This window comes from Helianthus annuus, chromosome 14 (assembly GCF_002127325.2).
Source record: "Helianthus annuus cultivar XRQ/B chromosome 14, HanXRQr2.0-SUNRISE, whole genome shotgun sequence".
In the NCBI taxonomy this organism is placed as follows: Eukaryota; Viridiplantae; Streptophyta; class Magnoliopsida; order Asterales; family Asteraceae; genus Helianthus; species Helianthus annuus.
Genome location: NC_035446.2, coordinates 5,140,664 through 5,155,973, shown reverse-complemented (window position 1 = coordinate 5,155,973; position 15,310 = coordinate 5,140,664). Strand labels below are relative to the sequence as shown.

General features: G+C 36.0%; 2 protein-coding genes across 4 annotated transcripts; one reads left to right on the top strand and one right to left on the bottom strand.

Moving 5' to 3' along the window:
• Positions 1–215: 215 nt before the first annotated feature.
• LOC110907961 lies at positions 216–5,340 on the bottom strand. The gene is made up of 10 exons (XM_022152876.2): positions 4,906–5,340; positions 3,992–4,028; positions 3,820–3,898; positions 3,685–3,730; positions 3,502–3,600; positions 3,043–3,111; positions 2,157–2,502; positions 1,477–1,631; positions 708–1,148; positions 216–608 (listed from the first exon to the last, which is right to left on the bottom strand). Exons 1-9 carry the CDS (start codon positions 5,245–5,247, stop codon positions 726–728), a joined length of 1,596 nt encoding a protein of 531 aa, XP_022008568.1. The 5' UTR covers positions 5,248–5,340; the 3' UTR covers positions 216–608; positions 708–725.
• Positions 5,341–9,329: 3,989 nt separating this feature from the next.
• On the top strand, positions 9,330–14,861 carry LOC110907962. 3 transcript variants are annotated; one of them, XM_022152877.2, is made up of 12 exons: positions 9,330–9,673; positions 10,540–10,650; positions 10,777–10,854; positions 10,936–10,998; positions 11,067–11,827; positions 12,171–12,429; positions 12,499–12,590; positions 12,672–13,351; positions 13,463–13,643; positions 13,850–14,098; positions 14,183–14,339; positions 14,430–14,861. In XM_022152877.2, exons 2-12 carry the CDS (start codon positions 10,569–10,571, stop codon positions 14,687–14,689), a joined length of 2,862 nt encoding a protein of 953 aa, XP_022008569.1. In that variant the 5' UTR covers positions 9,330–9,673; positions 10,540–10,568; the 3' UTR covers positions 14,690–14,861. The 3 variants fall into 3 exon arrangements, with proteins under 3 accessions (XP_022008569.1, XP_035838643.1, XP_035838644.1); XM_035982751.1 differs by having other exon boundaries at positions 9,331–9,673; positions 12,171–12,590; positions 12,672–12,942; positions 13,051–13,351; XM_035982750.1 differs by having other exon boundaries at positions 12,171–12,590.
• Positions 14,862–15,310: the final 449 nt, after the last annotated feature.

Sequence of the window (15,310 nt, the reverse complement as noted above, 5' to 3'; positions counted from 1 at the left end):
CTACAATTAACAGGGTTTTTTAACTGGGTTGGGTGTAAAGGACTAAACTTGCAACAAAATACCTAGTAAATGACACCGCCTATCAACATTCATTAAAAAGGACACCGCCTGAAAAGTTGGATAAAGATAAAGGGCAAAACTTGTAACCATATACCAAATATAGAGATCTGCGATTTTGCTAGTAACATAATAAAAATACAAAATCTCAGTTCAAATGGCATATCCAATTAACAATTACATCTAAAGATTTTAAGTACAACATTCAACTTGATCAACGTATACATTTAAAGCTAAAACAATAATAACTCAAAACTACTACTAAATAAACTGTTTGTTTTCTCCAAATAATATAATTAAATTTACAACCCAAAATAACCCCTCTTTCTTTTTCTTATTTCTAATCCAGGTTTGTCATCATAATCTTGATTATCTGATTAATTACCAGTCCAATGTTACAAAGATAGTTATGTTTTCATCTGTACAGAATCATTCCTACCCTATAGAATTACCTCCTCCTGCTGCTGGCTTCAACCGCTTGTACATTATGCTTTGAATGTCGTACATTGGCGATCCATCAGTCAAATATCATCTCCATTACTGTCATTAGACTGCCAAACACAACAAATATCAGTTTAGAAATTCAAGCTGCAATTTTAAATCGGGTTAAACCACAAACGGGCTAGGGGTTGATGACGGACGGACGATACCTGCTGCCGAAAAGTAGGCTACGCGGGTCCACCACCCGCTTCACCTACTCTCTCTTGTTCCACTGTCATACTCCCAAAACCGCTATTGAAACCGTTTCTAACATGGTTAGACGACAAGCCCATTCTAATGCCGGAATCGTGCTCGATCATCTCGACTTTCGGGTGGTTTGAGGTGGAAGGATTTTGTCCTGAAGTGGTTGGAGTTTGAGGTCTGTTTGAAAAACCGTCTGGCACCAAACCGGGTATGGGTCTCGGGTTTCCAGGTGGGATAAACGTTGAGGGCGGAGAAGGGTCTTCACCCACTACTCCTGGACCAAACTTTGTGCCAGGTGGCAACGCTTTTTCTATTTTCTTTGAAGCAATTTTCCACACAACGGGCCCGAGATTTGCAGCAAAACGAGCTAGACTTCTAGCATACCCATGCTCCGCATGTAACCCCACCTGAATTGAGAACAAAGAATAATTAATATATCATATAATAAGTAGGGGACAACCTCGGCGCGACACGTCCTTTTTAATTTAAGGGGAAGGGTATTATGGTCTTTTCATCGTGTGACCTACTTCACCCCCGATTTTCAAACAGCTATAACTTTTTCATAAGATATTATATTTTAAAAAAAGTATATCGTATCAACGAGCGTTTCATTCTCTTTAATTCGAGTAGGCTATTGCTATAGTTTTCTTAATTTAAAAAAAATATATATATTTTACAAGCTATAAAGTTAAGTGATTATGTAATGTTACGTGATTATGTTCCATCTAAACATACCGGCATTAACTGCTTCCTTTCACCACCAAAGTTGGATAAAAGAGAAGACTCGTAAGCATAAGCTGAAGGATGAAACTGCTTGTAGGTGTCACGTCTTGTCTCGTCAATAATAAGATTCTTATTCCCATACTTCATGTCGGCTTTCCGAATGCGTTCTGAAGAATTAGAATATTCAATAAGAAACATAAAATTGAAACCGAAGCCAACATTGTAGCGCATGATTGTTGCAATCAACAAAAACAACACAAGACCATACAAAGTATGAAGTGGTAAGAAAATTAAATAAAGAGTAAAGTACACAGATGGTCCCTGTGGTTAACCAAAATTTTGAATTTAGTCCCTAGTTTTTCAAAAGTACACGATGCTCCCTATGGTTTGCACTTTGTAACATATTTAGTCCCTAACTTTCGTCAAAAGTACACGGATGGTCCCTGTTGTTTGCATTTTGTAACGCATTTAGTCCCCAACGTTTAGTGACTAAATGTGTTACAAAGTACATAACTGCATACCACAAGGACCATCTATGTATTTTTGGCAAAAGTTAGGGACTGAATGTGTTACAAAATGCAAACCACAGGGACTATCCATGTACTTTAAAAAGCTAGAGACTATATCCAAATTTTTTGTTAACCACAGGGACCATCCGTGTACTTTACACTTAAATAAACGTAGAAAATAACCTGGAAATTCTTCATTCCAATCAGACATAAATTCTGAATAATGTTCACCATTGCGAGAACGGTGTGAGCCAAGTAAACCATCAGCTTGAAATCTATAAAGCATGGGTGGTGCTTTTCTTAAATTGTAAGGAGTCGAGTCGTTGGTATTGTCTTCAGGGGTTGCCAGGGTGGCACCTGAGGTAGACTCAGGACCAACACGGTCCAACGGAGGCCTGCCAGGTGTCTTCTTTACCAGCTTGCCAGGTGGCCGGCCTCTTTTCACCACTTTTGGTTGTAATTCACCATCTTCGCCCTCTAGCCTCAGATTTTCAAAGTCCCGTTTTGCCAACTCTTGTATAGACCTCGCCTAAGAGAATAAATAATAGGATAAGTTTAGAAGAAGATATAATTGAATTATTATTAGTAGTATAAAATGTCATTTTCGTCCCTGAGGTTTGGCCAGTTTTGTGACTTTCATCCAAAGGTTTGTTTTTCTGCATCTGGATCCAAAAGGTTTAAAATCTTGCCATTTTCATTCGGCCCGTTAACTCCATCCATTTTTCTTCGTTAACTCAAGGGTATTTTCATCTTTTTTGTAACTTAAAAGGCAATTCGGTCTTTCTCTCACTTTATATACAAGCATTTAAAATACCCCTGACCGAATCCGTTACACCAAATTGCCCTTTAATGGAACTAAAAAGACAGAAATACCCCTGACTTAACTGAGAAAATGGATGGAGTTAAGGAGCCGGATAAAAATGGCAAGATTTCAAACCTTTTGGATCCAGATGCAGAAAAACAAACCTTTGGACAAAAGTTGCAAAACTGACCAAACCTAAGGGACGAAAATGGCATTTTACAACTCCTATTATTATATGTATCAAGTTGTAAACAAAGTGAACCCTACCTGCCGGAAGTAGACAGTATCAGATGAATTATACTGCATTGCATTGGAGCAAATCAAATACACATCCGACTGCAAACACAAAAAAAAATATCAAGAATAAATACGCAGATTAATTAAAATATACAAATGCCTAGCAATAGCAATGTATACATACATATATGTAAAGATAAGAGCGTGGCTGCGTGTGCACGCAATATTGCAAGAAATAGATAGTGTAGAATCAACATGCCAAATTTAAAAGGTTACGCAAGAACCCAACATTTATGTTATGCCATTTAGAAAAAGAAAAAACAAGATCTTGCAGTATCTATCGTATAGAGTCATCATACGACAATTTCTATTAATGAGCATACAATTAGACCCATTTATCGTAAAAACAACCACATCATACTGAACAAGAGAAACATATACACAAACATTCAACAATTGAAGCAAAACAAACCAACACACATTACGCACCTCCAAGTCTTCCAAATTTGAGTAAAGTCCCCCATCAAGTTTGCTCCTAACAGTACCAAAATCCATAGGGTGCTTAATAATATCATGGTAATCAGGGAGCTGCATACAAACAAACCTCTTCATATATAAGTTAACTAAAACAAAAACAATGTATGACACTTGGAAACTATCGAAACAACGCACCTCATTCGGATCAACAGGTTCAGAGAAAACGGCATGAGTATCCTTCCTGCAGAACAGTTTAAAACAGTAAATAATCATAAATAAAGCTCTCTAAATCAAGAAACAGTAAAAGCAAAAACAAAAAAAAAGACTCACTTTTGAAGCCTATCAAGAATGAACAACAATATCTTTCTATCTGGCAGGGGTGTTGTGGGTCCAGACTCCAATGGTGACCCTGCACAGAAATTAAATTCAAACATTAGTAAACAAAAACCCCGTAAAATGGTCTCGTATTCAAGAATATAACAAAAGGGCTTATGATTAAGACCATGTAGAGAGTCCATCGCTTTCATAACCTTTTCACCCTACAAACACAAATCCATCACCAATCGTTACAGTAAAGAAGCATAATTTAACAGAACACATATACAAGATTCATGAAGTGAAAGAATAAGTGAATAACAATTATTATTATTATAGATATTAAAAAAAGACAAATTTGAGCTTTTCCCCAGAGACATGATGGTAGGTGAATGTTCCTTTAAGTCAGAGTATGCACACTCATACATACACATATACACATATACATATACTTTTATATATATAATATATTGTCAGATAGAATTACAAAGAACAATAAATCAACAAATATTAATATAATAGCAGAATTTAAGTAAAGAACAGGATACTAACAAAGAAACAAAAGTAAAGCCTTATATGTAAATAAATAACTCAATATAAGTGCATCTTATATATCAACACATGTATCTATATAATTACAGGTTTTGTAGATATGAATATGTTCACTAAAAACAAAACTGTGACCTGGTCTCGCAACAAAGAAAAAAAGCTGTTGAAGTACCCGCGAAAATCCAAATAAATTTTCAAAGATATAAATAAAGATATTTCCTTTCCCCTCAAATCTCCTATTTTTAAATAATTTCTGATACTTCTTATCCTCTAAATTCCACTTTTCCCTCAAATTTCCCCTATTTCAAACCACTAACAACGAATTCATTAACAAACTCACAAAAACCCTAATTTGTTTTAAAATTAAATAAATATAGAATGATATCAATTTTGCTATTTTTAAAATCTTCGATATTTTTTATGCTCTTAATTCCCCTTTTTCCCTCAATTTCCCCAATTTCAAACTATAAACAACCAATTCATCAACAAACTCACAAAAAAACCCTAATTTTAATAATATGAACCCTAAGTTTTGAATTTCGTCAATTTCACCTGATGATCAGCAACAATAGTTCCAGATCCAGATTTAGGTTTCCGATTATCCACATCAGCATTGGAATCAGAGCCACAAGAAGCCGAATTAACAGAAGAAGATCTAATCAAATCAGACGATTGAGGCAAACGAACAACGAGCTTCACTTTCTTCTCCTTCCGTTCATCGTCGTCGTCATCGGAGGTGGAGCTAGGGTTCCGGCGACTGGATCTCCGGTGCAATTGTTGCTGTTGTTGTTGTTCGAGAGCTCGTTTTTGGAGATCTAGAAGAGATGGCCGGCCTTTCTTCTTCTTCTTGTTCGCCGCCGTAGCTCCGCCGTTGCCTCCGCCTGCTTTACCCATGGCCGGTTTCTGTTTCCGTTTCTCTCTCTATCTTCTTGTTTGTTTTGTTGATATCTTTTGTTTTCTCTCTCTAAAAGAGGTGTTTTAGCTATTTTTTGTTTTTGTTGTAATTTTGGATGATGTTGTGTACACTTTTGGTCCTTTGAGTATTTGTATGTTTACTTTGTGTTTCCTTTTTGAGTTCATTTTAAGACCAACCGTAATTGGTATAATTTTTGGGCCTTTTTTTTTTTTTTTTCAAAATCCACGACCTTTCACGTCCAAAAACCATCCCTTGAGCTTTTTTTCAAAAAAAAAAAAAAAAAAAAAAAATGGTTTTGGCGTTTCTTTTCAACACCCCGCTTCAATTTTTTTGGTAAATCACTTGTTTCCACGCTCCATTTGTCCAATAACATTTTTATGGGTTTTTTTAATTTAATTCCATTAGACCATGGGTAGTGGTTTAGGTGAATAATGCCTCACCCTTGGGCGTTGTCCGCCACGTGGCATTCTTGTCAGCAAAGGGGCATTATGAAGAAATGGGCGTAGTGGGATAATGTCCCATCCTTTGGCGTTGTACTCCACGTGTTACTTCCATGATTACCCAATTTTTTATTTTTAAAACAAATAATATTCTATTAATTAAATAAAAATTATATAAATAATAAAACAAATACACATAAAATTTTTAAAACTAATAAAATATTTTTTTTAATTCTCGTCTTCGTTTTCGCCATTCTCGTCATCTTCGTCTTCTTCATCATCTGACTCTTGCTCTCCCTCGTTTGGAATATAACAAACCGACAACGCGTGTTCGGCCATATCAAGCGCTAACTCACTGTGTGTCGCTTCAGACCGCAATTCATGTGCATTCTTCACTCTTTCTTCCATTGTTGCTTGTGGATACTCCTGAACGTCTTCCGATACATAGTTCTAGCATATTGTTTTTCATTCGTTTTCCAAAATCATATTATGCATTATTATATAAGCGTACATAGCATCTCTCATTTTTTCTTTGCTCTATGCACGACAAGTTTTTCTCAAATAATGCCACCGTTGTTGAAGAACCCCAAAGCATCTCTCAATATCCTTCTGCGAAGACTCTTCAACCTTTTTAAAGTGAGCTCTTTTTTTATTGTACAGGTCCCTGAACGTATTTACGACAATTGAATCCTTCGGATAAATTTCATCGCATAAATAGTATCCATGCAGGTAGTAATTCCCGTTTGCATAAAAAGATGCTTTGGCAGCTCGACCAGATATGTAGTCTTCTACCAATGGAGACTGCTCGAAAATGTTTAAATCATTGCATGACCCTGCAACCCCAAAGTAAGCCGACCATACCCAAAGGTCATGTGAAGCAACCGCTTGAAGAATAACAGTTGGTCCGTCCTGATCACCTCATGTGTGTTGACCTCGCCATGCGGTCGAACAATTTTTTGAATATCATTTTCTGAAACGCTCGATATAAAAAGACAATATTTTAAGAAATTGCAAGAGTCTTCGCGAAAGGACATCGAGAGGTGTTTTGGGGTTCTTCAACAACGATGACATTTTATTAGAAATCCTTGTCGTATATGGGATAAAGAAAAAATTAGAATGGTGATGTATGCTTCTATCATAATGCATAATATGATTTTAGAAGACGAAGGGAAAGCAATATGCCAAAACTATCTTCCATACGATCTTGTTGAAGGAATGCAAGCAACAATGATGGAGAGAATCTTAAAATCTCATCAAATTCGTTCAAAGGAATTACATAACGCGTTAAAGGCGGATTTGGTTGAGCATGCTTGGCCATTCGCCACATTCGACGCGATGGCGATGGCGAAGAAGAAGAATAAAATTTCGAAGTTGGAGGCTTTGAAGATGAGGGTTTTGGATGACGGAAATCACGAAGAAGAAGGCGACAACAACGATGAAGACGAGTAGTATTAAATATATTTTATTGTAATGTTTTTAAATGTAATGAAATGTTATTTGTAAAAAAAATAGAGACTAAATGAAAAATAAAAAAAATTAAGAAAATTGAGTAATGATGGGTACACACACTAGTGATATACCCCCCCCCCTCCACAAAACCCCTATCTTGAATTTGTTTGGCCATTTGTCACATAACCCCCATTAGGGGTTATGTGGTGTTATCACTATACATGGCCTTATAACCATAAAAAACTGCAAATTCTGCAAATATACCTACGAATATATATGTAGTCCTTTGCCATGGGCAATGGGTACATAACTGTTTTCCGCACTCGTAGCAAAATTTGGTCCCACATCTACACAAACAAAAGCCTAAGTTTATCAAGGTTGATATTATACATATTGGACTATGTTATTATTAGAATTTATTAGTGTGAGTTCACGACTCACCTTAGTTTTCTTTGTTTTCTTTTATTCTCTCTATATATTTGGTTTTTATGTTAAATGATACGCATGAACATGCAGACTTGGCGCGAACATCCTTGGATAAGACGACTAAAAAGAAAAAGAAATGGCGGACAATAAGAGGTGACATGTTGAATTTCAAGTCGGGGGCCAACTTATGGTAAAACTTTTGCCTCAACAATTCAAGTCCTTAAGGGGTGTACATAAGGGACTTGTAAAGAAAAATTTGAAGGCCCATTCTTGGTGATTGCTTGAGTTGGCAAAGTCTCATATCGACTTCAAATTCCGCCCAAGTTGAAGAACCACCTGGTTCAGGCCTTATCATGTCGACATGGAAGACTTAGATCGTGAGGTGTCTAAACGAGCACCAACATTAGTTGTGACAAAATTTAATCGAGAGGTTGCCGAGATCATATCCGGCTGAACCATCCAATGTCATACACTTCTCAGTTACAAAGAGTACTTAATTAAGTGGAAGAACTTGCTATATGACGAAGCTAGTTGGGAAACTGAATATGCATTATGACCGTTCCGAGAAGAGATCAAGAAGTACCATGAAGGCTCCACGAGGATATCGATGGATTAGGTTAGGGAAAATGTCATAGCCTGCTAAATTTCAAATCTCTTGCTCGGAGATTCTGGAAAATTCTACAAGCTTCTAAACTTATTTCAACGCTGATTTTGGCTTAGAAAATTCGGCCAGCCCTAAAAACATCAAGGAAGGCCTAGAGAATTCCATCAAAATATCCAAGATATTAAGGACATAATTACTAGAATGTTCCTTATAGATATCATAGATATTTGTAATATTCTATACTTGGAATTCTCTAGATCATGAATGATCTAGAATACTAGGCAACAAGTATAAATAGATGATATTGCCTCATTTGCGAATCACCTCCAAAGTGGTAACAAAAGTTCCCTTGTACACAAAGTTCTCTAGCTTTCAAAGTATCCCTTTGTTCCCTTTTTTCTAAGTCATAGAATCGAGTTGCTAGTTGGTTCAAGGTTGATCTTAGCAGAAGACTAAGAGTTGTACGCGAGTTGGGAATTTACTTCGTGATAAACTGCTACCTTGAAACAAGGCAACATATTAGCTTTTTTTAAGGGTTATTGGATTTTATTACCATTAACTATTAGGTATTGGCTGCCGTTACTCCAAACTATCACTTCGGCTCCCACCACTCCCAACTTAATACTTTGTGTGTTTTGTCACTCAGATTGAGTGGTTTTTTGGCTCCCCTTTTGTTTTTTAGGAGCAGATGCACCTGTAGTCATTAGTAATTCACAAAATGTTAACCTAATATCACTATAACACTAGTCAAACACTAAGAAATGTTCACCTATGGGGTGACACAACACACAAAGTGTTAAGTTGGAAGTGATGGAAGTCAAAATGATAGTTGGGGGTGTCAACGGCAAATACCCAATAGTTAAAAATGATAAAATCCAATAATCTTTTTTTCAATGGTGGGGAACTGTTTAACTTTTTATTTATTATATAATATAATATAATATAGTTAGCTTAGAATTATTATTATTAACTTTTTTTACAACCAAATAGATTTTGTAAAACACCGTAAAAGTATATATATATATATATATATATATAGGGTAAGGTTATTGTAAAAAAGGTAGTTTTTGTGAGAAAGATAGGAAAGAATATAAACTATTAGATCATTGATCTAATGGTTAAGATTAGAGTGGCAATATTGTAATTAAAATAGTGTTTTTTAAATACTGATTTGATTTCATAGGGGTAAAATAGGGCTTTCATATACTTTCAAATCAATAACCGTATCTATTATACCTGATTTCTCTCTCCATTACGATTTTTACGCTCGAAGAAACAGGGTGATTCTTCCCACCAAAGATTATAAGATTAAGCAGATACAATGAGCCCTAAAATCGAAATCGTATACAATCGAAAGAAGCGAAGGACGTCGTCTGATACAATGGAACGAAGGACGAAGAAGAAGATGGATCATTCAACTGTAGAAGACACTACAAATCGGCGGCTTATACTACCAAAAATTAAGAAATCAACCTCTTAAAAAAGGTTCGTCTGTATTCTTTGATACTTTTGAAGATTAATGGTGTTGTTTATAATGTAAGGTAGTTTATGTTAATCAAGACCAAAATAGGTACTGATTCATTGTCGAATGGTGTTAAAACTAGGGTTTCATTGAATAAGGGCGTATTTCAATGGTGTTATGTAGTTCATCTTTATTTTGATTTTGGTGTTACCTTGGTGTTATATCAGTTAAGGTTTTTAGTTTGGGTTTGTTTTGGTATTTGTTCATGGTGTTTTTATCATGGTGTTAAAACTAGTGTTCATTTGAATAATGGTGTTATAATGGTGTTATAACACTGTAATGGTGTTATAACACCAAGGTGGGGTTTTTTTTTTCAAATGGTGTTATATGTAGTTCATGTTTAGTTTTATTTGGTGTTATATAGGTTTAGGGTGTTTAGTTTGCTTACTTTTGGTATTTGGTCAGGGTGTTTGTCTAAAATGGTGTTATAAATCTTAAATGGTGTTATAAACATGTTGTGTAGTTATATTTGGTGTTTTATGGAGTTTTTATCAGGTGTTTTTTGAATGGTGTTATAAATAGGTATGGTGTTATTTATACTGCAATTTCATATGGGGTGTTATTTATCTTGCCGATTTATATGAAGGGTGTTATTTAATAGAGTGTCATTGCTACTATGGTGTTATGTAGGGTGCTATTTATCTAGGATGTGTTAATTTACATGCTGATTTAGCTTTAGTGTGTTATTTCTCTACGATTACATATGAAGGGTGTTATTTATCATGCTGATCTATAAGAAGAGTGTTATTATGGTCATTGCAACAATGGTATTATGTATATGAATTAGGTGATGCAGTATTTTAAATATAGTTTTTAATTATTTCTATAGTCAGGTCAAGCCATCGGCTTAGGGGCAAAATGTACAAATCACGTTTCAAAAACACGATTGACAGACCATTGGTATGTAGTGACTCAGAAACGTCAAATAAGGACGAAAAAGGTAATCCAAATGTAGTTTAAATTATAAAGAAATCAAAAACAACAAAGTATGATTACCCAGTAGCCATATGTGTTTATGTTAGTTGTTGAGTGATGTTTTTGACGATGTTCGCTTTGAATTAAACAGATGGTGATGATGGGATGAATGATGTGGGAAATGCGAAAACAAGAGAAGATGTTCCGCCGTCGATAAAAAACACACAATGTACGTTTTGAAAAAAAATGATGTTTTAATTGTAAGTTGTTTGCTTATAAGAAAGGATTAAAAATTGATTTTTGTTTGCAGACCAGGATGTTAATGATAGTCAACTTGTCGTACACCCATCCGTCAATATAACATCAGAAAAAGGTATTATGTTGAAGTGTTAATATTTTGAAGTAGTTGTTTACTAAAACAAATATTAAAAATTGTTGTAGATCGGCTGCGAGACCCGGATGACGATTTTGTCGACACCCCACCACCGGGTAAACGACGGAAATCGGCTGCCAAAAGAGGAACGTCTTGTGGAATGCATCAACAAGTGAGACAGCCATATAAGCCATTCACGGGTGCACGGATCAGGCCAAAAGTAGGTATCGACAATCTGATAACACTAGCATCCGGCCTAAATGAGGAACAACGTCAGAAAGTGGATGAAATTGGGTTTGGGTCGATATTTGGTTATAAGGTGACAGGTGTGCCTACTGCTTTGGCAAACTGGTTGGTTATAAATTACGACCCAGACAATGGTATTTTAAACGTGGACGGTGGGCGCTCTGTAAACATATCGTCGGAGCTTGTTAGGAGTGTTTTCGGACTGCCTATGGGTCCAACGGATCTTGCTGAAAAAAAGAAAGCGAGCAAAAGGAAGGATGTTGTTGTCCAAGCGTTCAGAGATCAGTTTAAGCATATGGATATCACCCGCTTGTCGCCAGTTCAGCTGATGAAATACATATTGGATTGGCAGTCTGATAATGGAAGACTGTTTGTACTGAACTTCTTGATTCTTTACTTCTCACTCCTAGGAGAAACCACGACGAACAACTCCGTCAATGTGCGATTCATTTCAAATATTCAGCCGGACGTGGATATCAAAAGCTTCAATTGGTGTGCGTACATGATCTCGTGTCTCAAAAGAACGAAAACAGCGTGGCATGGTGGCGATGATGCTTTTCGAGGGCCTATGTTATTACTTGCGGTAAGTAATTAACTTTTAGTTTTAAAAAATTATTGTGAAACATCGTTAGTTAATAACACTTTATATTTCTAAATAACACCACATTTTACTTAATAAAACTTTATATTTCTAAATAACACCACGTATGGTTTAATAACACTATAAAACTGTATAACACCTTATTTTACTTAATAACACTTTATATTTCTAAATAACAACACATATGGTTTAAAAACACTATATACCTGCATAACACCCTATTTTACTTAATAACACTATATAACTGAATAACATCAATATTGTTATCTGGTTTACAATTATTTTGAAACTTAATCTGGGAACTTATTGCAAAATATTGTCGCAGATTGCTTATGGAATTGTGTTAAAGAAGATACCTTCATCACACAGTTCAAATATTATTGAACTTGTAGATGATGATCTTCTGGACAATCTCGAATGTGATATAGAAAGGATGCATACTGAACAAAATAAGAAGACAAAGACAAGGGAAGATAAAAAACACAAACGAGCAGAAGGGGTTGAGTGTGCTAGAAAAAAATTCAAGAAGCAAAAACAAGGCCAGAAAAAGGGAATCGAGATCGAAGATGATGATGCGCACTTGGGTATATACAGACACTGTGCTGATTACCTCCTGTCACAAACTGACACCCAAACATGTGCATTATTTGTAGGTCCGGATGGCGAAGTCCGCATTCTGATGGTCTCTCAGTATGGTGACACTCCATCAGCATCAGGAACATCAGTTCAGGACGATTTTGAGCTGGTAAACATCTTATGATTTGTACTAGACTTGAAAGTATATGTTATTTCTAATGATAACACTTTAAACCGGGGTTTCGTACAGGTTCGAGCCAATTTGTTGGATAACTTGTTTAGTGAATTTGAGATATGCGTTCACAAGATCAATAACACCATAACAGAATCGTGTCTGATGTTCCCGGATAGTGATCTGCTGAAACAGAAAGGATTGGAGTGGAAGGAGTTAATGAAAGTGCTGCTTGTCGTTGACGATGAGGAAAAAAAGGATGGAGATGAAGTGGAAAAGGGAGATCAAAACGTTGAGGCAGAAAAGGATGATGTTGCTGAGGAAGTTGAACCAGTTGATCCGCAAAAAGGTAGTGTATCATTAGACGGATATAAAACTCCTACGAACGAGAAAAAAAAAGATCATATAACACCACACACTTCTCCCTTTTCACCAATGACGGCTTCGTTTGTCGCAGAACTGGACAAAGTTGTTGAAAGGGTTCAAAGTGAAAAAACACCAGAGACAAAGTTCAACGTTTCAGGAATTGAAACGGTGAACTTGTCAACAAGACTGGCCGATGCATCAACGGATGAAAAACGTAAAGAAGTAACGGAGCCTGTTCAGCGTCAGAGATCGCCAAGGCCGAAACAAACAATCAAGCTTCCGGCGGCACTGCGGTCACCGTACGTGCATCAGCCTGTTATGTTGAGAACCGCTCGTGATAAGGCTGAAGAAACACTTGCTCGATGTATATTTTCTGCAGTAGGAAACGTATGGTAAGAATCCAAATTGGACCTTAAAAACGTATTTATGTGGTGTCTTATATGTTATAAGTTTTGAACATATATTGAATTATACATTCGTGTCGATGGTGTTTCGGTTTGTAGGGATATTTTGTTCAGCGACAACGGTAACGTGTCGGTTATGAGGGGGCCTTTTGAATCGATGATGCCTGGTGTAACTGTGCACGTGAATGTCATCAGTGCCTGGGCCGCATTGTTGAACCATGAAGAAAAAAAGAGGAGGATGGGGACATCCCCAAGATTATTCTGCAATGCAGGAATGCTGGTAAGTTTAATTTCTGCAGATTATTAAGTGAACACAGACCGTATCATGCGATAATAGTTAATAGCACCATGTATTAACTTAACACCATGTTTATGTAAATAACACAATTGTTTATTTGTGTATTACTTAAATAACACATTATGTGATTGAGAATTCTTAACTTAACACCATAATTTCTTTTTTTGTTTACCTGAAAAACACCACAGCTGGAAAAAGATTTCGCGTTGTCTGAAGATGGACGATTAGCAGAATTTACGAACAACATGAATGCTGTGCTTGATTCAACAGAACCAAAAGTATTTAAAGGCAACTTTGAGATGGTGTTTATACCTATGTTGACCGGGCAACATTACTATCTGCTGTTTTTCAACTTGAGAACAAGAGATGTCTTTATTATTGACAACATAGAAGGTGCTGCAGGCTTAGAAAGATACCAAGGAAATGTGGAGAAGATGGTATGTTTGTGAATGTTTATATTTATACAGCTGCTGCCGTAACAAAAAAAATAATTTGTTAACATCAATAATTTGAAACTGCAGATAAGTACATTTTGTCGGTATCTAAGACCGATGCATCCAAAAATCGCTGCACAGCTAAGGAATACACAACCAGTTCGACTAGAGTTGCCATGGCAAACACTTTACAATGGCATCGACTGTGGTATTTTCCTTATGCGGCATATGGAAACTTACAATGGTAATCGCGTTTATATTTCTGTTTATTAAAAAATAATTAAAATAAATGTACACGAAATATGAACAATTCTGGTGGTTTGGTATTGAATAGGAACACACGTTGGACATTGGATGTGTGGTTTATCGAATGAGAGGGACGTTACTGGCTTGGTTTTGCCTGATCAAGCACGCGAAATCGAGGATCTGCGTAAGAAGTACCTCTCAAAAATGCTCCTAAGCGATGTGAACACGGAACGGGGACAAGTGGAACAAGAAGTACAAGAATATGCACTTTTGGACGAGGATGATAGGTTGAGAATGGAAGAGAATGCAATCAATCGGATTGCTGAAAGGTTGGGAGCTGAAGTGTAAGTGGACAGCAGAACAAGTTAAACTTTTTGTTAAAAGACAAACATTTTGGGAAATATAGATTATATGATGTGTTAGCGTTTTGGCAAAGTTGTGATTATGGTGTAGTTTGACTATGTAAAGTATGATTACAATCGTAAGCTGTTTGTGTTTTACACACCTTTTTATTCTGGTGTTTTAATGAATTAATATTGCGATTTCTGGCACAAAAAAGAACGCGTATTGGCCAGATAGTTTTTTACAAAGTAAATGATGATCATGCTAATTATGTAAAAAAATATACCAAGTCCTTTGCAACCTGCACAATTAAGACACTATAGTCAAGTAAATAACACAATAACGCTACACATACATAAATAAGCAACCTGAACATATGAACACCAATAATAACACCCTGAACAACTAATAACACCACAGTTTAACAAATTAAAAAAAATAATTTCTATACAGACAAATAACACCATTAACAATAAATAACACCCTGAACTACAAATAACACTATTGGTTAGCAATGAAATATCTCAGATAGGACAAATAACACTACTCAACTTGAATTAACAAATAACACCATTAACAAAAAAAAATAACTCCATGAAAAACACATAAAACCACTGGTTTAGAATA